The sequence below is a fragment of the Montipora foliosa genome, chromosome 1, assembly GCF_036669935.1.
Source record: "Montipora foliosa isolate CH-2021 chromosome 1, ASM3666993v2, whole genome shotgun sequence".
NCBI lineage: Eukaryota > Metazoa > Cnidaria > Anthozoa > Scleractinia > Acroporidae > Montipora > Montipora foliosa.
The window spans coordinates 67237569-67260068 of NC_090869.1; the positions used below are offsets into that span (position 1 = coordinate 67237569).

The following is a 22500-nucleotide window of genomic DNA, read 5'->3' on the forward strand; positions in this document are numbered from 1 at the left end:
GCTCAGAAGAACATGTAGGAATGAAAATATATTAGGATGACTGATACAATGTACTTTCAACTTACTCTGTGATGAAAACTTATTTGTTCTTGGAGAAAATGTTGCATCATATTTTTGAAGTCTGTTACTTTCTGGTCGTGAAGGTGACTCATTTCGGCTGAAGATTAAACATGAAAATTTGTTGTAATCTAACATCATCGATATTATTAAGACACCAAGTCCTTCTGGTAAAGTCATTTGGAATATGTATATTGAGTTCCAGTTCATGATGGTAACACTCAGAACATCCAACTGAAATGAAGCACTCAGGTCACATTTACACCCTGGTAAATTTACACTTCAAATCTTTCCCTATTATTAGTATTCTATGATATTTATTAAAAATCTAAATCACAAGAGTGACTTCTCTGTAACAAAGATACAGAAAACTAATAAGAAAAAATTAAACCAACTATATCACAATTTATTTCTTAACTTAGATACAATATCAAACACTTGATTTGTGTTAATTGTTAATTTCAATTTACAGTGTCCCCAATTAGTGCTTCAGCGCTAGAACGACTAGACACTTAAATGAATTTCCTTTCCTTTCTTCACCTCGCTATTACAAAAACCCATGCACATCTCAAGATCATATAGAATCTATCACTGAAGACCTGTAGCAGATAATAATATTATGCAATGCCTGGAGTATTAACTTACCAAAAGATACGTTTGTTATTGTGTCTGCACGGGCACATATTTCTTGAAATACTGCATACTAGAACAAAGAAAATCGATGACAAAAATTACGACAAAATTTCACTTAATGATTGAAACGAAATAAAAAATTAACGTAAATGTGTACATTTGAAAGAGTGTGTTACAGGTGAAAGGGATTGAAGAAGTGATGCTTGCGCTTATCTGGGCAATTTCAGCAATTGTCTCTAATAGACTTCTTCAGGTGTCTGCGAGAGACAAGATTCCTTAAGAGAAAAATAATAATTATTGCTGAAATTGACCTGATAAGTGCAAGGATTACTTCTCTCTTTCAACATTTCAGTTACCCTGTATTGCATGGCAAGTAATGGTACAAAAACATGTATGCTCCAGAAATGTCCTCAACTGTTAATTACTTCCAAAGGATGCAAATAATTGTGTCAATTAATGTAGCAAATGTAGGCAAAGTGGGGGAAGAGGCAGCAGGCATTACATGTGGATTTTGAGCGAGGAATCAAGGTGAGTATGTATGTTATAATGGCAAACTAAGAGTTATGTTTCTGGATGTGAAAGCCCCAGAGGGCTTCCCCTTTCTCCTCATGGTTCAAAATAACACATCTTTCAAGTGGAAAAATAGATGCAAATACAAAAATGCTGAACAAAGTGAAGAGAGAAGAGGATAGAGTAGTGAGGGACAAAAAGAATTATTATTGCGTTTGGACAAAAGAGGAATGCATAAATTATTATCCCATGGAAATCATTCAATGGGATAATATGCATGCCTCTTTTGGATGCCATCTTGGTACATGTATGACTGCATCAACTTGCCTCGATCTTGTGTGGTGTTAGGTAATTAAAGTGACACAGAGAAACAAACATCAAATTAAAACGATGTAACACTTTTTTGTGGAATGGTAACTAGTGCATGTGAGAAGTTTTCAATTTGGTTACATTTAACTTCATGTCCGTCTATCAGCTCAATCAGGGTAAGCAAAGTTATGTTGATTTTTCTCAAACTATGGATAGCAACTATGAGCAAACCTATTGATGAGAATATCAGTGTTTAGTTGTAATGAGTGAAGTCATCTGCTTTCTTCAGCAAATACAACTTCTCTCTGCATTCACAGTTCACTTATGTATTCCCTTTGGCAACTGGATACTGATGAGATGAATGCCGATACTGTAATTCCATTGGTCTCTGCACTTCAAACATACAAGTTTCTGACCATGTCTACCACAGATGGTTAGCCAACAGTTATTTGGGTGCATGTGGTCATGTCACAAAATACACAGTACAGTACTTAAAGGCCCACCTTCAACCGACAGGCTTTTCGACCGTTTGTTTTTGTTATGGAAATTCGAATTGCTTATCACAGCGATCTGATTGGATAAATTTCAGCTTTGGCTGGATTTTCATGTATGAAAATTATTGTTCTACGGCACGCAAAGCCTGTCGGTTGAAGGTGGGCCTTTAAATCCCATTCGAATAGAAGGAACAACCACACTTTAATCCCCAATAATATCTAATAATTCTTTTTTAACATACCTCCATTTTTTCTTCCTCGTTTAATCTCTGGCACTCTTTCACCTTTCCAATTGTACCCTGGAAACCAAGTGGGAAAAAGTTATTACTGCAAGTTGGTTTGCCCAAGGAACAAGAAAACATTTTTAGTAAGATTGAAGTCTTTTTGTATGGTGATAATTACACGTAAGTGAGGCCAGTGATTTTATAAATCAAACAAAATCATTAGGATCTGATGGAGGGTGGTAAATTGCAGGTTAGGTCAATGTTTCACCAAAGCTAAAACAACCCAAACCTCTAATGCAAACATTAGGCCTTTCGAAACGCTATGCTTTAGATAAATGTTAATTAAGCCTAAGGTTAGCATTTTTGTAAAAGTTTGGGTTGTTTCAGTTATGGTAAAACAATGACTTCTGGCTGATGATCTCATAATTAAGAGGAATTTCAAAGATAATTTATTCTTAAAAGGAATCATATACCTCTAAGAAAGAATATTATTCATCGCACCTTATGGACTTGTAAAATATCAGGGTATGTACCAAGCATCCCTGAATACTCTTTAAGGCCTTCTATCAGTGGAATAAAGTCATTTTGCGGCTAAAAATGGGAAAGAAAATACATTAACCATGGAGACACGACAGATGACCTTTCCAAGATGATTTAGACTGGTAAAAAGTAAACATAGAACTACTGCAGATATAGTTAAAACACACCAAGTTCAATAGTTAATTCGAACAACTTAAGGAACGCACTGTACTATGCTTCACACTACAGGATGATTGAACGTACTCAGACCATGTGAGGACCAAACTATGGGAAGCAAACAAATGCTTGTTTATTAAAAGATCTCTAAGGAAGGAAGGATATACGCAAATGGAAGTAGATAAGTTATTTCACTCTCTAACTATGACAAAATTTATGTACGCACTACTGGTTTACGGAGCGAATCAATCTGACCTAACCTCAATTCAACATTTTTTAAGTGGATGCTATAAAAGACGATATACAATAGATCATGTAAATATTTTTAATCTTCTAGAACAATGTGATCGAAGATTATTTTTTAAAAATTACAGGTGATCCCTGCCACCCACTGTATCATTTAGTACCAAAGGCTGAAGTTACTTCTTATCAATTACGTGCACTATCTTCTGCCAGACCAAAATTGAATACAGAACGATTTAAGGATACCTTTTTTAATAGATTAAAATTTAAATACAATTTAGTTATAATTATCGTTCTCAGATAGTATTTATGTATACATGTATTATAATTATATCAAATTTAATTCATTGTAACATTTGTTACCAAATGTATTTTAGTGAATGAATAAAGACATAATTATTATTTTTATTATTAATGATAATAATAATAATAATAATAATGTTATTATTATTATTAATTATCAATCTGTATAGCCTGACTACACACAAAAATGTATTAGCTTTGTACAAACCTGCTCTGCAAACATTTCTCCTACATCATCATATGTTTTCCCTGTATACCCTACAGCTTCTGTTAATCGACGAGAACCTGCAAACAACATAAATCAAGAACAATGGCTGAATTCATTAGTATTAGTCTTTATGATGACTATCTGGATTTTCCTCCAGGCATAAGTTTAGAGAAATGTTTTCTTTAAGCTTACACATCCTAGGGAGACAAACAAATGCTGTGCACAAGGAGGGACATACATGTATACAGGTATATCCTACTCCCTCCCCCCTCACAAGGGACAGGTCAATGACAACTTGCTCTCTTGCAGATTGCAAGTTCAAAGTTACTGTAGCAATTGCTCTTCAGCGTCAAACACAGTTATGGTGATGAGGAAATGCACAAACAATGCAGACCTGGGCCCAGTTCCTCAAAAGCCAATAAACGCTAATCTAAGATTAAAAATTAACCAAGCAGTTTATTTCTCTACTCCCAAATGCTGTTCAACGCAAATTTTCGGCAGAACTTTACATGAGAAGACGTCAATCTTGAAAACAAAAATAAGCAAAAGAAACTTTCACCAAAAAGTTGAAAACGTGAAACAAAAGTTTACGCTAATCCTGGATTAAGTTAATCGGCTTTCGAGGAACCGGGCCCTGGTGTAATGTGTCTCTTCATCTTGAAAAGAAAAATCAAAGAATAGAGAGAATAACCCAGTGTTGGATAGAGGAAATTGATCAGTAAAATGATAATACCAGTAGTTTTATAGTTGGTGAGTCCAATTGAAAATTGAGATTTGGTGTGTGAATACTGTCTGAATGACTTTGATTTGAGTATTTGAAAGAAATACATGTAGTACTGGAGTGGCTTCAGCTAGAAGGTGTAAAGTGAAGGTTGCAGGTTAGGGATGCAGGTCATTTGTTTTACCATAACTGAAACAACCCAAACCTTCACAAAAATGCTAGCCTTAGGCATTATGAAATTTAAAGGAGTTAACAACTACATGTAGGAGTGACCGCAGTCAATATTGTTGCCAGTGGTTTTGTTATATTTGCACATACATCAGATTCCTCATGCTTTGGGTTGAAGAGCTCAAATTAATTTTATCGGTGTGGTGGGAAGCAGTAGCATTTTGTGTGGAGCATTTTTAGTGGTTTTTCCCCTCCCTTCCCCCCTCTACTTTTCACTGTTTATCAGTGTGACCGGTGCTTGTCTTCTCTGGGGTGTGGGGGCTCATGGCTGGGTTGTCAGGTTTTGCAGCCATCAGCGCAGTCTCCATCTTGGAGCTGGCTGCCAATCACGTTGGTCATTCTAGAGGGCTTTTCTCCCACTCGTTCGAAAATTCAAGTTTTGGCCCACAGATAAAAAGTTTATATTTAAATTGAAGGAAGATATTACAACATGTTAATTAGAAAAAAAAATTCGTTAGGTTTGAGCCATTGTAAGGTAATTTTGACGTTTTAAAAAAGTGTGACGTCATAAGTGCCATCTAATTTTAGTAACATCCTTAAAAATTTGAAAATCAGTGTTGAAAAGATTACAGGCATTTTTGCTATACTGAAAGAATATTTTTAAAGAAAACTCCATCTGAATCGGATAAAACGGCGCAAAGTTACGGAAAATCAGAGAATTCAAATTTCCCGCCTCAATGCCCATATATGGTCAAAATTGGGCTGTTTACACGCAAAGAACATTTAACATATTGGTACAGGAGTTAAGCCTAAAATGCATAAAATCAAATTTGTAGTTTTTTTCATTTTATATTTTTGGTGCTATGACGCGTTTTTCTCATTAAAACGTCATTATGACGTCACAATGACGTTTTTCGTGACGAAAAAACGTGTCATAGCACCACAAATATAAAGTCACAAAAACTACAAATTTGATTTTATATATTTTAGGCTTAACTCCTGTACCAATATGTTAAATGTTCTTGGCATGTAAATAGCCTAATTTTGACCATATATGGGCATTAAGGCGGGAAATTTGAATTCTTTGATTGCTTATAAATTAAAGCCGTTTTATCCGATTGAAATGGGGTTTTCACCGGTAATCATAAAATCTCAAGCGAAACATTAATATGCACTTTTTATCATTTCTTTTCTAAAATGCAAAATCCATACCAAATTTAGACATCATTTGTGACATCACAATAACAGACAGATCACATGAAAAGATGGCAATTGCAAGGTAACTCATCAAACTTTGCACCTGCCAAATTTGGTGAAATTCTATGGCTTCTTTTTCTTTCTATGGCCTCAGACATCAATTTTTAGAGTCAGTGGGAAAAAAATCATAGCAAATGACCCACGTGAATAGTAGAAGCTCCAGGATGTCTCAGCTGGCACCCAACCTCCACATAGCAATGCAATTGTTAACATTACCTAAAGCATAGTGTTTATGCCTAATGTTAGCATTAGTAAAGGTTTGGATTGTTTCAGTTATGGTGAAACAGTACCTTGCAACCTGCGGTTTATACCCTCCAGGCTTTGGTTGTTCAAAAGGTGGATAATGCTATCCACCGGATAAATCACTATCCATCTATGATAAACACTTCTAACAAAGCCAGTTGAGTTATCCAGTGGATAGTGATTTATCCTCTGGATAGTGCTACCCACCCTTTAAACTACTGGGGCCAGGTTTCAGCAGGCATTTAGAGAACTCAATAATATGAAAAGGAATGTATTGTTTTCTTTTGTCATCAGCTACATTTGTATTGTTTTAGCCCTGAAATCCCCTATTATAATCGGATCAAAGCTACCAACAATTTTTCAGGCCAGGAGTAAAAAATGGAGCTATCTAATAATTTGTATTCATCTCAAAAACCAATAAAAGGAAACCAAGACAAGTGCTCCCCAGATTTCGTATTCTCTAACTATATGATAAACCAATAATTTAGCAGGAGTTATTTTAAAGTATAGTCCACCTTTAGCTCACATGTACTTCAGGGTGTTCTCGCTTACTGCTGTAAACATGTGTTTTTCCAGTACAGTTTCAGTTACAGAAAAAATTTTTTCCTCTTTATCTTGTGGCCTTGATGATTGACACACTCGGGATAATACATCAAAGTGGAAGCACAAGGTCCCCTAACTTTAACTACAGACATCCAACATTATTGGTCGTGATTTGATACTTACTGTCTGAATCTTCATCAACAGCAAATGCTGAACTCAGCGATAGAAAGGTGCTGCCAATCTTTTTGAATTCAGTCCTGTAAGCTGTCAAAGGAAAAGAAACCTATAGTACAACATGATTGGAAAGGGAGACTTTTTGTCTCTCCTTAATTTTAACTCATTAATAATATTCACATTTCATGGTTTTCACTCAGATTTCTCACCTCGGATTGACATAAACAAAATGATTAGGTCTCGAAAAATCACCTTAGCCCTAATCTTTAAGCTAACCTAGGTGAAATTGGAACAAATGCCGAATATTTTTGGTTTAAAAAAAAAAGGTCTTCGCTTGTTCCAAGGTGATGAGTTGTTTTTAATGTTTACCAGTACTTTCCTGTAAAATGAGAATCTGTAAAGAGTATGCTGCTGCTTTATATCTAGGCTGAAACAAACCTTTTCAAAACACATAATACTGTCATGTAAATCCCAAAGTCAAAGAATAATGAAAAATAAAATAAAATGAACTTACACCCTTGACACTTCTCACAATGCACCTGGCCTCTGTCTTGAATTGCTTTCACACTCTCATCCATGTTTTTAATGAACCTTCCAAATTGATCTATTCTATTTTCACTGAAAGGGAAAACATTGCAATTACATTGGCATGATCCACTTTACTGTTGATCAATCACAGACATCGCAGTCATATTTCTAGTTACTCTTTAATAACCATTGCATCCTGCAGAGATCTTTCAAATCCTTTTGCTGCATTGTCATGACAGTACCCCCTTTCATCTGATTGATTCCAAGAGTATCCGTTCACAGATCCCAATGCCCCATAACATGATGATAACAAAAAAAAATTTATAAGGACAGATACTATAATGCTTTTCCTTTTCAAATCAAAGTCAAATTACTGATGTGCATATGTTTGTGGTTCAAACTTTTTCAAACCTGTTCAATTTAGGCATGTACAAAAGTTTGACCAGATCAAGTTGGATTGCTTATCTCCTTGACTTAAAAAAACAATAAGGCCTCAAGAAATCACCCTAACCCTAATCTTTAAGCTATAACCAGTTGGTGAAATCAAGACAAATGTCAAATAGTTTTCAATAGCTGACAAAACCAGGTTTCATTCAATCTGAGGTGAGCAATCTGAGTTGATCTAGTCTGACTTTTGTACCTGCCCATTCAATTTTAATTTTTCTTTGTTTCAGATTATGACAATGAATATAGACAAAGAAAAATCAAAATTAAACTTATTTGAAACATTTTAACCACAGCATGCATCATTCAATCTTTTTTTTGCTGCAATTGGGCATAAAAGGTAAAATAATGACTTAAAACACTCAAAAACAAAAAACTCACGCTACTGAAAGTTGAAGGGATTGTTGTGGAGTGTCGACTGTTGCAAAGAAAGATGCTCCAACAAGCTTATCACACTCAGCTTTCCTCTTTCCATGCTTCCATTCCTGAGAAGAGAAATTAGTCATTATGATTATCACCTCGACACAATTCAATAGCAACATTATTAACTTAGTGGCAGACCTGTACATAAGCTGCACAAGAACAACTCAGATTGGTGAACTCGGTTTAAGCGAAAAACACTAGTCTTGTAAACCGAAAGTACTTTATATTGGCCTTGATTTCACCACTTTCGCTTAAAGTAGGGAAGAACCTTCCACCACCATGGGAGATTCAGCTTCACATCACAGAAATGCATGTCTCTTGAGAGCTGATGGGATGAACATAACTTTCTACAAGTTAACATGCACACTGCCTTTGTGTACGTAAAATGTAAACAGAGGAAACATATGGACGTAGCATTTCCATATTTGGGAATCACATTGCGACCCAGTCTCTGTGCGCTACCAGGAGGTAACGCAATGAAAGCCCTTAGCAATATTGAACATGTTTACGAGTTTAAGAATCGTTTATTATTTTGTCGAATTTGCTTACAACTTGTAGCTGCCGTTCTCTCCAACCATATCGCTTTTTTCATAGTTTAATCTCCAGCTGGGATCAAATTTACAAGAAAGCGAGGATGAATCACCTTGTGATAAGTTAGGCGCCCGTTTGGGCTACTTGTTCAGAAATTTGTTTGCCCACGATTGCAAACAAGGCACCCCAGGCAACCAGGAGACCGTTAGGCAGCAGCCTTTTGCCCCTAAGGGGTGTACTCCTCATTGACAAGTAAAGATGCGTTGCCAAAATGTCTGAAAAAATAATACAGCTGACAGATTTTCGCAAGAATGTCCACAAGTAGCAATCAGTGTCCAGGAAGTGCAGAAATATTACTTTTAAAGCATGGACAGCTGTTTTATTTTAACCTCTTTACTGCTGCGAGTGGTCTGTTCAAATCCACCTGCTCATTATCTAAAAAGCCATGCATAATACAACTCATGGCCATGTCCAGGTTTTCTTACTTTTTCATTATCTGCACATGTGATAAAATGACGAAACACCGTACTCTGCGATAGTACAGGATGAAGACAAATTCTGTTCATCCACATCTGCAATTTTTCCTTTCTTTTCTCTATAAACTCATCACCAAACCTCCCTGCAAAGGAGAAAGACACCACATCAATAACAAACTGTCAGTGAAAAAATTACACTGATGTTCATATCACTGTGGAGGAGCAGGGATGGCGCAGTGGTGAGAGTACTTGCCTCCCACCAACGTGGCCCGGGTTCAATTCCCAGACTCGGCGTCAAATTCCAATTCCGTCCAGAATGCACAAACACATGTTAAACGAGCTCCTGAGTGAGCATTCTTATGGTGTTCTGTGGGTAAGCAATTACTGAGAAACGAGCTTTGAAGCAGATGAAATGGCCTTCCGGTGACCTCTGTTGAATGCCAGCTGGCTAAGACATTTCAGTTACTCATTGCCATTTAGCACAACCTGCTTGATCCCTGGTGGTGTCTGACACCACCAAGACATCCTTGCTCAGCATGCTCTGCACAGGAGCATTGAACAATGAACTTTTTGCTTTTGGGAGGAGTTAAGATGGTATATCCTCCTCGCATACAATAAAGGCTTCTTTAACCCCCTGGGAGTGAGACTTTGACTACTCATCAATTGGGGCATCCTAGCACATTTGAGGTGTCAATCCAGTTATTATTAACACTTGAAGGGAACCTCCACTTCACAGCTAGGAAATAACTGTTACAGTCAAGTCAGTCTAAAATATTTTCGAAGAATGTGTTTTAGAATCGCCTATTTTTGTTTTCAAATTTCGCAAGCGCCACCATCTTGAATAATTGTGACGTGTTATGGTTGCCCTATTGTTATTAGACAAAAGCTCTTTGTGTTAGAACAATAGGGCAACCGTAACATGTCACAATTATTCACGATGGCGGCGCATGCAAAATTTGAAAGTGAAAATAAGCGATTTTAATATTCACTTTTCCTGATATAAACACTTTTTTAAAACCAAATTTCAAACAAATTTGTTTGTAAAAATACACTAAATTTCCTTTGGTTTAAACTTAATCTGTAGTAAGAGTGGAGGCTCCCTTTAAGGTATTCAAATGACTGAGGAGGAAGTGCTATTCTAATGCTTTCATCTTCAAAATTGATGGTTAGTCTTCTTACATAAGGACAAACTGAGTGCTGAAACATGCAGACAGATGCAGAAGTAGATAATATGCACAACTTTTAAGATTTTTTGGAAGAATCAAGGAATTCTTTATGAATCAGAATTCGGCCACAATTTTGACAAAATAACAACATCAATAACAACACAATACAAAATAAAACCATGTTTGGTTTCACAGAACTTCTTGTTTTCACATTAACATTATGCATCACAATGTATATTTAATAAATGCAACTTGCCTGTGATTTGTTTGTCTGGCAATGGTGGAACAGAAATTGATGTAAACTTCTCAACGAAACGATCATACAGCCAGTCAAAATGTTTATAACGTCTGCTGACAGCCACTCTAGTATTCTGTGTCACAAAATTTTGACAAATCATTAAGTGATTAGTTCTACATGTACTATATTGGATCATCTCCATTTCCATTCAGAATGCAAAGGGTATGAAAACAATGCAAAGTTAACTCACACTTGGTGTTATGTTGTAAGAAATGAAGCTCTTCATTCCCTTAAATTTGCTTTTCTTCTCAGGCGCATCAATTGAGCATGTGAATGGCTCATCATGTCTGCTCCAAGTGATTCTCCTTCCATCATGCTGTAGATGAAATGAAATTATCTGGATTTACATGTAAGGACTAAGATTTTCTCACATTAGTAGGCAGGGAACTAATGAAGTGGAAATTAAGAAGATATTAACAAGGAGGATGTTTCTAAACAAAACAAGGAGTCATCCTCACTATAGCTAGAAAGGGAAATCCCTGGTCACCGGTGTGCTTCACTGCTCATCTTTAATTTCGTCTCACATCAGTACATGTATGTCAACAATGGCCTGTAGCCTTGCAGCTCCCAGGGATGGCCCAGCTTCTCCGCCACTGAAAATTCGCTCCACTTCTTCGCTACTTACCTACTAGTCAATCGTTTGCTTCAAGACCATCAAGCTCTACATGGCAGGCCTTTGTTACCCCCACATTGAAAATAGTCTCCCCGACCCTTTCACGGAAGCTCCCAACCTCCATTTGCTTGGCGGGAATCAAGCACACCACAGCAACTTCACCACTATGGCGACTTCCTATCACCATGACCCTTCTCCGCCAGATCAAGGTCAAGTTGGCTCTCGTGTTCCTGACATCGTTCCTCAGGATACATTGATGCTGTGGTCCGTCTTTACATTAGCCTTCTGCAGTTTCCTTCCCTCCAGCGAATTCACGTCTCCGACAACAACATATTTCAACCCCTTGGTGCATCTATCCTCTAATGATGTGTCCTTCACACCTTATGAGTGCATCAGCCTACACTTAAAGTCATCCAAAACAGACCCATACTACCAGGGCTGCTCCCTCCTGCTTGCTCCTTCCCACTGCTCAGTCTGTCCTGTACGAGCTCTCCGCAAGTATCTCATGATTCACCAAGTCACTAGTCGTTCTCCACTTTACGTCTTCAACTCGGGTCAGTACCTTACCAGGGCAAAGCTTACAGCCATCCTTTGTGTTGCATGAATTTGGAATTTGAAATCCAAACCAAGGCTATTGCATAGCTAACTGTACTTAATTTTCAGTATTTGGGATGCATTTTGGGTGCACACCTGCCACTTTGCATTGCACGTAGCAGGTTGGGTGGGGCTCCTTACCCACTATCGCTATCTCAGCTGTGGTTTGCACCACACTTTGCAGGCTCACATTAGCACTTGTCACTTCCAGCCGCGTACTGCAGGGTGTTTCGCTGCCACCCGACTCCATTGCCCATCTATGCTCAGGGTGTGTTGCTGCCACCCTCATTTGTTGCATTGCCAGGTGTGTCGCTGCCATCCCCTTTACTGCTCAGGGTGTGTCGCTTCCACCCTAATTAGTTGCATCACAGGGATGTTGCTGCTAGGTGCACCCATGCAAGAGCCGTAGTCCCATTTACTGCCAAAGACTGTCTAGTCCTTTGTATCACTATGAGATTATGAATTATAAAGCGACAAAGTTGTTAATTACTAATAAGTAATCACATGATTTTCTCATGCAATTTGGAATAAATAAGCACTTGTAAATTTTTTCAAAGGCTACAAATTGCACTCGCCCATTCGGTCGTCTTTGAAAAAATTTACTTGGGCTTATTTATTCCAAATTGCACTAGAAATCATGTGATTACCTATTATAGTAAGTTCCATTTGAATATGAATGTGTCTTAAACTTGACCAATAAAATAAAAAATTAATTGTCCCTTGCACAATGCCTGTCAAACTTTAAATCATGCAAAGTTTACAGATAAATTAATTATTATACTTTCTTGTGTTTTGCAAAATACTTGAAAGGGTGACAACCAAAAATCACTCAAGGTAAAATTAAATGTAATATTATTGGACATCTCAATGTATTCATGATTGGAGGACTCATTCAAATAATTTGAATTATTTATAATACCTTCACTGACACCCTTTCCTCGTGAGGGACCTTGACATCTGCCTGTGAAGAGCCAATAATGTATGCTTCTCCTCCAGACTTGACAAAATTGGAAAACCTTTTGAAAATAACATTTACCGATTTCAAATTTGCTCTTTTCAGTTACAAAAATGACAACAATCTGATGTTGCATGTTACCGTTACCAATTCCAACTGTCTCTTATAGATTATAATTATACTGTCCAACGCCAGTGAATTTTACTCATAAATGGAGGCCAGTTCAGGGGTAGAACAGTTAAGGTCTACATCAGTCTGGTCACAAAGGTGCCCCTTGCAGCATGTTGCTGGCACTTACAATGCATTTGCACAATAAAATGATAACATTTTATGGAGCATAGTTGTCTGTTTAAGTAAACAGTATGACAGTAAGACTATTCTTGACTTTGGAAACTAATGGTAAAAATCTTATCTCTTAAATACCGGTATGTCAAGTTAAAGAGACGGTAGATTTGAGTCTTGAACAAACACTTCAAAAAGTTCTCAAAATAATACCCCCGTTCGAATCTCCAAGAAACAGTACCTGTTCATGCTCTTACGAATGGTTCCTGTCCTGGTTATCCCCGATGAGCCAGTGTCTCTCCTGGGCAAAGATGCAACTGTACCAGACTCTTGATCTTCACTGTAAGTGCTGACTGTTTCTTCGTCATCCCAATCATCATCCCATCCGTCCGCTCCGTCAACAGAGCCTTGGTTAGGTAGGGGGGCATTAATAATTGGTGGAGGTGGATAACTGTTTTGTTGAACGGGTGGGTATGAATTATTGTCAACAAGCTGTAACGATATTAAATAAAATTAATAACTCAATATATTTCTTGAGAAACACAACGTGAAGGCTGATAAAAAAGGACACCTCTGAATTTGTCTTCATATTGTTTGTATCATTTTGTTTATTTCAACCAGTGAGACAACTAAGCAGAATTTAAAAGAGAAAAAGATTTTGAGTAAATAACTATGTCATTCGCAAAGCTCACATTCCTCATTCAAAATGAAAGCCACTTTGAAATCCTTTTGTGTTAAAACTATAAAGAATAAAGGCGCTGTTACACTGTGAAATGTTTCGTGCAACTTGTCTAGCAATGTTTTGGCGACACTGTGGTGGGACAAGTTGCACGAAACATTTCACAGTGTAACATATCCTGCAACGGCCAAAATTGTTGCAAGACAAGTTGCAAGAGCCGTTGCCGAAAGTAGAATTAAGTTCTACTTTTCATGCAACTTGTCTCTCAACAATTTTGGCCATTGCAGGGTATGTCACACTGTAGAATGTTTTGTGGAACTTGTGCCGCTACAATGTCACCAAAACATTGCGAGATAAGTTGCACGAAACTCTAGCCTGTGTAGCTGGCGGGAAGAAATATCAAGCAGTGAAGCCACACAGAGAATGGGGAGGGGTGCTATGAAGTCCCAGCGCCCCTTCCCATTCTCTGCACAGCTTTGCCACTCAATATTTGCCTCCAATCCCGCCAGCTAAAGCTGAAAAGTGAGGATGTGTTTTCATTTGTGAGTCCCAGAATTGTTTTGTTGTTGGATAAATATAAACATTTTCATTGTCATTCATTCATTACTTCAGTAAATTTATTGACAAATGAAATTTTATTATATGCAATCAAGATAGCTAGTATGTATGACATGCGAGGTAAAAAGAGGCAAGATGGGTTGAACCTTCATCTTTGGGGAACTTTCCCAAATCAGCAGCTGGTAATCAAGCCCATCTGAAAAAAAATAATATTGTGGAGATCTTCCAAGACTTTGAAGGTGTTATATTTTCCTGCCTTCAATCTTGTCAGTTCACACCCACTGTATGTCAATCTCCATAATTTTTCAAAATCATGCTCAGCCATGTCCAATAATTGCTTCATATTCTTTTGAATGAATTAATGAGGCAGGAAGGGTTAATTTCAGAGCACATAATGATTATCAAAATGTGCATGTGATCAAACTTGCATTATATTAATTAAGGTTAAGAAAAAATAACTGTTGGGCAGTGCCGACAAAAAACTCGTGCCTCATTTTAGGTTTAAGTGCGTTACAATCTAGCAGACAGCAAGTCTTCGATAATTAAACAAAAATGTTGACAGAGTGATTCAATCTTCTTGGGAAATATTTTGCATACAGCCAACACAACAATTTTAAGCTTAAATATATCTTTAGAAGTGATGAATAACCTTTGGCCTCTCAAATAAATATAAAGCCAATAATTTTTACTATTTTTCATATAAATAATAACGAATACTGGAATTTGCACAAGTGACATTTTATAGCAGGAAATTAGATATCAAACGTGGAAAGCATTTGCCAAAACAAACATATTATCGTGTCGAAAGGAGATTGTCGACTTGTTGAAATATAGTTCCGCTTTCCATTACTATTTTTAAATCTATATATCCCGAATTTGCTTTGTAAAACCTTCAAACATAAATAAAGCTTACCTTTTAAGAATATTATGTTTTGTTTAAACTCAGTATTAATTAGTGACATCAGTATATTTAATCGATGATGTAAAGGACGACTTATAAATCGCCTCGCAGGAAATGCAATATACGTCTTATCGATGGCGTGTAAATGAAACAAACTGAGGAAAAAAATTCATAATCGCCTTCATTGTTTGAAACAATCATTTTGAAATGTGCACAATGTAAATGTTGTCATCTTAGCGAAACTAAGGAAAACATCGTGTAGTGTTCAATGGTAATTTAATTAAGCAGTCTATGTAGTCCATCAATCCATATGGGTAAGCCCTTTCTATGTAACGAGGGCGTTCAGGTCCTACAAGACCCATGGTTTCTTCTGGGCTCCCTTGCCATGTGTTAATTTCTTTTAATGCCGTACTTCGTGATGTATTGTGGCTAAATACACTGAACTGAGCTGAACTGAACTGAACTGACAATTTTGCCGCTCAATTTACTTTGGTAAAGTATGCAAGTTTTCAGATTTTGCGTGATACAATCAGCGTAAATTGTATACGTACCTCAAGTTGCTCAACGTATGCTTCGGGAAAAAGACCTCGAACGCCGTTAGGACTAATCCCCTCCCACCAGCCTTCACCAACATCCTAAAATGAAATAATCAGAGGAGAAGTAAAGATGAGTGGTGGGCTTTTAGTCTAAACAAAAGACAGAGATGCAGCTTTGCACGTACCGTGCGTGTCACAGTCAAGATTTCGTCGGTGTACACGATGAGTTCACCGGAGGGAGCATCGCCCTCAAAATCATACAACACCCGGACCTAGAAAGTCACAGAAGAGAACAAAAAGGTAATCACTTTCATTTGATGAAACATTCTAAGCGATAGCTCTAACTTACCTTACAACCAGGGGATACATTCATTTTGAGCTTAATTTCGACATATAGCTCAATCTACAGTGTCCATTTTTACTGTACTGCAGAAGAGATGTCACGTGAACGAACCCGTACTGCAAAAGAAAAATCAGCTGGTTGCTAGACTTGTAGTCACGTTACACTTCGGTACCAAATATAAAAAACGCGTATAGAATCTTTCTGCGTAAATTATTACAGTAGTATAAAGCTAGTCTATTTCTGTCGATTTCGCAACTCTCAGGGAAATTTGTTTGTGCCATATTTGAAGTATCATACCGTTATTTGGGCAACCGCTGGAAAATCGTGCAGCGGACTCGAGAATTTTCTCAAGATGGCGGATGAAACTGTTGAAAGTGATCAAATACAGCAAAGACCTCATAAACGGAAGCATACGCAAAACTTGCAATCCAAAAACAGAAAAAAATGGAAGTTACCTCATGCAAGAGGACAAGTCAAGAGAGAAAAAAGTCAAAGTGGCTTTCTTGGATTTCCTAAAACCGCTGCAGAAATGTCATCGAATTGGAAAATATTACAAGCGGTTAGCTTTTTAATTATCAACATGTCCAGCAGACGGACAGGATTTTTAAAATACTCCATGATCGGCAATATAAAATATTTCTAATTTCTATGGCTAGGAGACGTTGTTTATAATCAATTAGCTTTTCTATTCATTAGTCAATCACACACACATGGAAGCAGTGTTTTGAGTTGAAGGTTGGGGAGGTCTGTGTGAAGTGTCGGTCGTGGAGTATTTAACGAATTTTTTCCGGCTACTGGGCATCTCTACACAGCCTTTACTCATAGGTAAAAGTAATTGACATTAAATAATAACTTTTTCAAGTCTCGGGCCTATTTAGCTGACCACAAGTGCCCTACTAATACCAGTATTAGTAGCACACACCTACGTATTAATAAGGGAACTTTAGATCAGAGGACGAGGGTGACTACAAGTATGATTTTTCCATACTGAGCATGCACATGAGGTTTGGAGGCCAAACCGTACTCGTTGCCGTTGTCCTCCTCTGATCTAAAGGTCCCTAATATTACTGGGGGGGGGGGGGGGGTCTGCGTGCATTCATTGTTGTTGATCAAATCAGATCACACAAATAAAGCAGAACAAATCAACCAATAAACTCAGCCCCTATGTGACTGTGAGTCAGGTCATATTCATTTGGTGGCAGATGAGTTACTATCCTGCACCACTTTGCCCGTACAGTGCTTCCAACTTTTAGGAAAACGAAGTTTCATTGAATGAAAAAAGTGTATAATTTTGAAGTGCGGGTTCTAGACAGAAGATAGAAGTGATCCTCTCACCTACTTGGACAATTTAATTTGTCTGTTATAGTCACCTGAAAATTTCAGGTAGCTCCAATGGGATTTGAATTCATGACCTCTGTGATGCCAATGAAATGCTCTGACTCCGGACTCAGCTATGAAGCCACTGATTTTGGAACAGGTCAGTTTTTGGAGCACGTCAATCATCATGTGTTTGTGGACTGATGAATGATAGAAAGGTATATTTGATTCATTCATTTTGGTACAGGCACATTTTGAAAGTAGAACTTTCTATCATTTCTCTTGCAGACTCTTCAAAAAGAGAGAAAGAAAGCGGAAGAAAAGGGGGAAGTAAAACATAGGAGCAGAAAGACATTTAAGACGAGGCTCGAGCCAAGTGAAAGTTCACAGAAAGCTAAAAGGTCAGTTAGCACGGCGGCTTAATGTTGGAGGTTGGGTGTATTTGGGGGTAGGGAGTCTTAAAGGGGGAGCTTGTGTCTTATCATGCTCCTGTACGTGTTACAGTACTTGTTTTGACATGCCACTGTTAAGGTTGTTTTATTTGTATTGTCCATTTTTACTATTTGTGTTATTTTGCATGTTTTTTTTATGTTAAATTGTAGTTCTAGCTTGGATTTGAAAAACATAGGATTGGAACTTTTGAATAGCTTTCTTTGATAAGTACATGTACATACAATGTATATGCTCTGTTCTGAAGGTCCTCCTGTTCACAAGAAACAATAATTTATGTGACAAAGCATTACCCCTGTGGGATTTGTTTTCATTAATCATGTAGGTGTTGCCCCATGTGGGAAAAGGTGTCACAATGCGACTGCTTTTCACAAAAAAAAATGTTATGTTGGGGACGCCGTTGGAGTGGAAATTTTTTTGTTACTTTTCGTGAAAGTGACAAACACAAGAGGCTGACTAAAATAATTTTAGTCAGCCTCTTGTTCGTTATTTTATTAAGTCACATAATTTTTTTTTCAATTATTATGTCATCTTTCAGCGAAATCTGGTTTGATGACGTTGATCCAGAAGATCTAAAGCAAGCCACAGGATCAAAAACAGTTGAAACAACTACCGGTAATGAAAATCTGCAAAAGACTCTTATTACTGGAAATATGGAGCGGTTAACTAAAAGGATTGCATTAGACTGTGAAATGGTTGGAATTGGAACTGGTGGCCGGAAACACATGCTAGCAAGAGTGTCAGTTGTTAACTCCCATGGCCATGCCGTTTATGACTCATTTGTGGCCCCACAGGAAAAAGTAGTTGATTACCGAACTTCTGTTAGTGGTGTTAGACCTGCAGATTTGAGAAATGGTAAGTCACTCACATCTTTGTTGGTCATGTCATAATATGTTCAGTCCTGAAACAATGAATTTATATAGTGAATGACTTGGCATACCGTCAGGCTGACATATCTCTTTTTCATAGCACATTGCCACATTGCCATTGCACTTGAATCATTTAGGTAATCCTTTGCAATGAAACTTTTCATCTCAGCACGTAACAACTGCAAGACTGGGATTTTGAACACACATGTGATCACACCAGAGGCCAAGTGCTGAAAAAAGAGGCTGAAACTTTCAACACCTGTACATATATTTCTCAGCGTCTTGACAGAAGACAACAAAATTTTGAGATGGTTTCACTTCAGCAACGATGTGCTAACCCTCTCCTCCCCAATCAATGTTGCCAAATGTGAAGGACAGGGGGGGAATCCTTGGTACTGAAGTGTTGGACCAGGTATTGTTATAGGGAAGGAGATGGTTGTTGTTTCCACGGTAAAATGGTGCATCTTGACACCATTTGTTGCAGATTTTTCATTGCAGAGGTAGAGAACCTGCAACACAAGACAATGGCTATAAGATCTGTACTGTATGTGACATGTTTTTCTTCACATTGTGTTGAATTTTAGTAGCTGACCTGCAAGTTTCATGCTTCTAAACTGGCTTCACAGGTGACCAGAAGGGCATAGGGTAACTCCCTCCAGTAGCAAGAGGAGTTTTTATGAGTGAGCTAGCATCAGTTGCCAATAAATTATCATTATTTTCATTCATTCGCCAAGCCAGAAACAAACTAAATGTTATATGGCTAGGTCTGGGTAGTGGGCAAGATCACGAAGATCATGGGCAGTGATTGGCAATATCATGTAGGTTTGTTAACCCATTGACCCCTTGGAGTGAGACTTAACTTCCTATCATTCATTAGCCTGCATTACTAGCACTGAGGTGGTTTGGCGAATCTAAATGGTCACACGAAAAGCAAGTGAAGGGGAAGGGGCTAAGAGAATGATCGAGGAACCACCTGCAATCAACTCTACAACATTTTCGAAACTTCCCATTTCCAATTATGTGTGACGAGCATGAGTTTGATGTCAAGTCCCAACCAATCATAGTGCACCTTGTGTAAACATTGGTGGCAATACAATTAATTTGCTTGGGAAAAAATGTACAAGATTGAACTGAAATTTCAACTTACTGTTACCGTTTCCTTCTCCGTGTTTCTCCTGTGTGCAATTTGTTGACAAGGATATTTATAACTGACAATTTTTTGTGGAAGTTGTTAGAATGTCATTTCAGCACGTTGAGAAATGCCTTGTCCAGTTCATCTTCTGCCGACGCAAAAACTAGCTGGAGCTTCTCAATGGATTATTATTACATCTCGCAGCTGCCAACGAGGTTGCTGTGAAACCTAATCCTTCAGCTTCTTTGATTTCATAATATTTTTTCAGCCCCAGACTTCAAGACAGTGCAGTTCAACGTTTCAAAACTTCTGAAAGGACGAATTCTTGTTGGACATTCTCTAAAGAATGACCTTGCGGTGGGTTGATTAAAACACTGTTTTCTAAAGGACTACTAATGATTAGCAATAACAATTTGTCACCATAAAAACGTTGAAATGCAGCTGTTTATTTTACTTCATAGGTTTTATTTCTCGGACACCCTGGGAGGGATATTCGAGACACAGCTAAATACAGACCTTTTCAGGAAAAATTGAAGGTGAGAAAGCTAACTAGATATGAATGAAGTCTCTTTGTTTCTGCTAGTAGTTTTGTCAGTTTTGGAGTAGGAGTAGTCATAAATAAGTTCTATAATGACAATTTTTTTGATGGTTGAAGCAGATATTATCTTTATCAAATTAAGACAAAGTGAGACCTTTCAACTGCTGTTGTATCATTTTGGCTTTTGGGGTTCCCCTGAATGGCTCTTCGATGAACTGCATGGGCACCTTGGCAACCATGTGCATTGCATTGAACCACCAACTGAAGTGAAAGCTTGGACTAGTTCTTTTGAGTTAAATTATTTCGATTTTGTTACGCCCTGAGAAACTTGTATGACAACAGTTGGAAATTCTGGCTTGCATTGTGCATCATTAAATGCATCTTCACTATTGGTGGCCATATTGCTTACAAGTGTAAGTTTAGAACAGTTTATAACCCGGTTAGTCAGCTCTAATTCTGGTTATATTTAAACATCTGTTACAAAAGCTAAGGATCTATTGAAGATTTTTTTTATTTCACATGATTATGTACTTTTTAACATTAAAGTAATCAACTAAATGTAGTGATGTCCTACGTTATTCAATTAATACTGTAAAATTAATTCTATTTGATAATATTCCTCTGTGTTGTAATTTCTAGAGTAGGATGCCTTCGTTAAGAAATCTTGCAAAGCACTTTTTAAATATAAACATTCAACAAGGAGAACATTCTTCTGTGAGTATTACGATTGTTTTTTTGTTTGTTTGTTTTCAGTAATAAAAAGTGAAAGTGTATGTTCTTGCAGCGACAGATGTCGGTCATTTCGCCTGCAAGTCGTTTCGCCTACAAGTTGATTCGCCTGCATCGAGGTCTATTCGCCTACACATGTAAAGTCGATTCGCTTACATACTAAGGGAACCTAAAATGTATTGATACGTATCAACCGATACAAGGGTACCCTTATTTTGAGCTGTAAGAGTCGACCAAAATATTGTATACGGTAAATTGGTGTAACGCATGAACGTTGATATTCGATAACTACGCTCCACATTAGTGTACAATAGTATTCCTTATTTACAAGATCTCACTGATCATTAAAGTAGCAAATTACTCTAAAGTATAAACCCTAAAATTACAATTTCCCAAAGCCGTAACTACCTATACAAGTTTACATAATAAGGGAAGACTTAACTTGAGCGCTTGGTGAATGCTTTTGATGGCCCGTGTAGATGAGCGCATTGCCTAAGAAGTTGCTCTGCATTATTTTATTTTATGGCTCACTAAATCATCCCACAGGTCAAATATTTGAGCTTGCAGCGATCTAAACTTTGATCGCTGGATCCGTTTAACCTTTTTTCCGACACTAAACGGATGGATGGATGGATCAGGAGGCAGAATGGCAGAATGGCATATGCCATCTTCCTGAAGCACGGCGGTGGAGTCCATTGTGCCACCCTTCCATGTCGTTTCTGAGACGTAGTTGACAAACTGTTTCAGGGGATCCATTGGTGGCTTGAAGACGCAATTTTTCAAATATTGGCTGGATGTTGTCTTCGGGTAGGAATGGCAGCGCCATAAATTTGCGGAGGTAGAGGTCGTTATTATAGTGGTTCTGGAGCCCGAGCTCTTGAATCTGTACAAAAGATTTCGTGTTAAACGTTTGAGACGTGGATACAAAGTTTTTTTGCACTCTCATAAATTTTATGTTCCACATGAGAATTTGTTGGAGTCATTTCATCCACAAGGACCTCGGGTGTTGTAATGAATTTATCTTCAGTGCTACATCGTCTTGACTTTAGCGTGTTAATAGAAGTACTTTGATTCTTTCAAGTAATCTTTTATTACGTAAAATTATCTCTGCAACACCAAGTGAAGATTTTCTACCTACCTTCCTCCAAAGAGCCTGTATCCAATGGAACACACATCCCTTGATCCTCACATTGGGAAGGAGCTGGCGGAGAACACTCCACATTGCCCGTTCAAAATCGATGATCATGAGCCATAGAAAAAATGCAGAGCAACTTCTCAGGCTGGAGTGAATGTGCTCATCTACACGGGCCATCGCAAGCATTCACTAAGCGCTCAAGTTAAATCTTCCCTTATTA

At 37.7% G+C, this 22500-nt stretch overlaps 2 protein-coding genes across 4 annotated transcripts in view; one reads left to right on the top strand and one right to left on the bottom strand.

The window, feature by feature from the left end:
* Window positions 1-16370, bottom strand: part of LOC138005967 (sorting nexin-33-like) — a 17405-nt gene extending 1035 nt beyond the window's left edge. Inside the window, exons 1-16 of one of the 2 annotated variants that reach the window (XM_068852132.1) lie at window positions 16117-16370; window positions 15953-16039; window positions 15783-15866; window positions 13335-13585; window positions 12776-12872; window positions 10840-10965; window positions 10608-10722; window positions 9195-9328; window positions 8137-8240; window positions 7298-7401; window positions 6793-6873; window positions 3678-3754; window positions 2729-2818; window positions 2246-2302; window positions 703-760; window positions 66-157 (exon numbers count right to left, since the gene is read on the bottom strand). In XM_068852132.1, the coding sequence (XP_068708233.1) occupies window positions 66-157; window positions 703-760; window positions 2246-2302; window positions 2729-2818; window positions 3678-3754; window positions 6793-6873; window positions 7298-7401; window positions 8137-8240; window positions 9195-9328; window positions 10608-10722; window positions 10840-10965; window positions 12776-12872; window positions 13335-13585; window positions 15783-15866; window positions 15953-16039; window positions 16117-16140 (1581 nt within the window). In that variant the 5' untranslated portion in view covers window positions 16141-16370. The remainder of the gene's footprint in view (window positions 1-65; window positions 158-702; window positions 761-2245; window positions 2303-2728; window positions 2819-3677; window positions 3755-6792; window positions 6874-7297; window positions 7402-8136; window positions 8241-9194; window positions 9329-10607; window positions 10723-10839; window positions 10966-12775; window positions 12873-13334; window positions 13586-15782; window positions 15867-15952; window positions 16040-16116) is intronic. The other variant, XM_068852136.1, reaches the window with a different exon arrangement.
* A 63-nt stretch (window positions 16371-16433) lies between these two features.
* Window positions 16434-22500, top strand: part of LOC138005983 (RNA exonuclease 4-like) — an 8675-nt gene continuing 2608 nt past the window's right edge. The window contains exons 1-6 of one of the 2 annotated variants that reach the window (XM_068852152.1): window positions 16434-16669; window positions 17716-17828; window positions 18416-18732; window positions 20147-20235; window positions 20340-20414; window positions 21061-21130. In XM_068852152.1, the coding sequence (XP_068708253.1) occupies window positions 16463-16669; window positions 17716-17828; window positions 18416-18732; window positions 20147-20235; window positions 20340-20414; window positions 21061-21130 (871 nt within the window). In that variant the 5' untranslated portion in view covers window positions 16434-16462. Of the gene's footprint in view, window positions 16670-17715; window positions 17829-18415; window positions 18733-20146; window positions 20236-20339; window positions 20415-21055; window positions 21131-22500 lie in introns of both variants that reach the window. The other variant, XM_068852147.1, reaches the window with a different exon arrangement.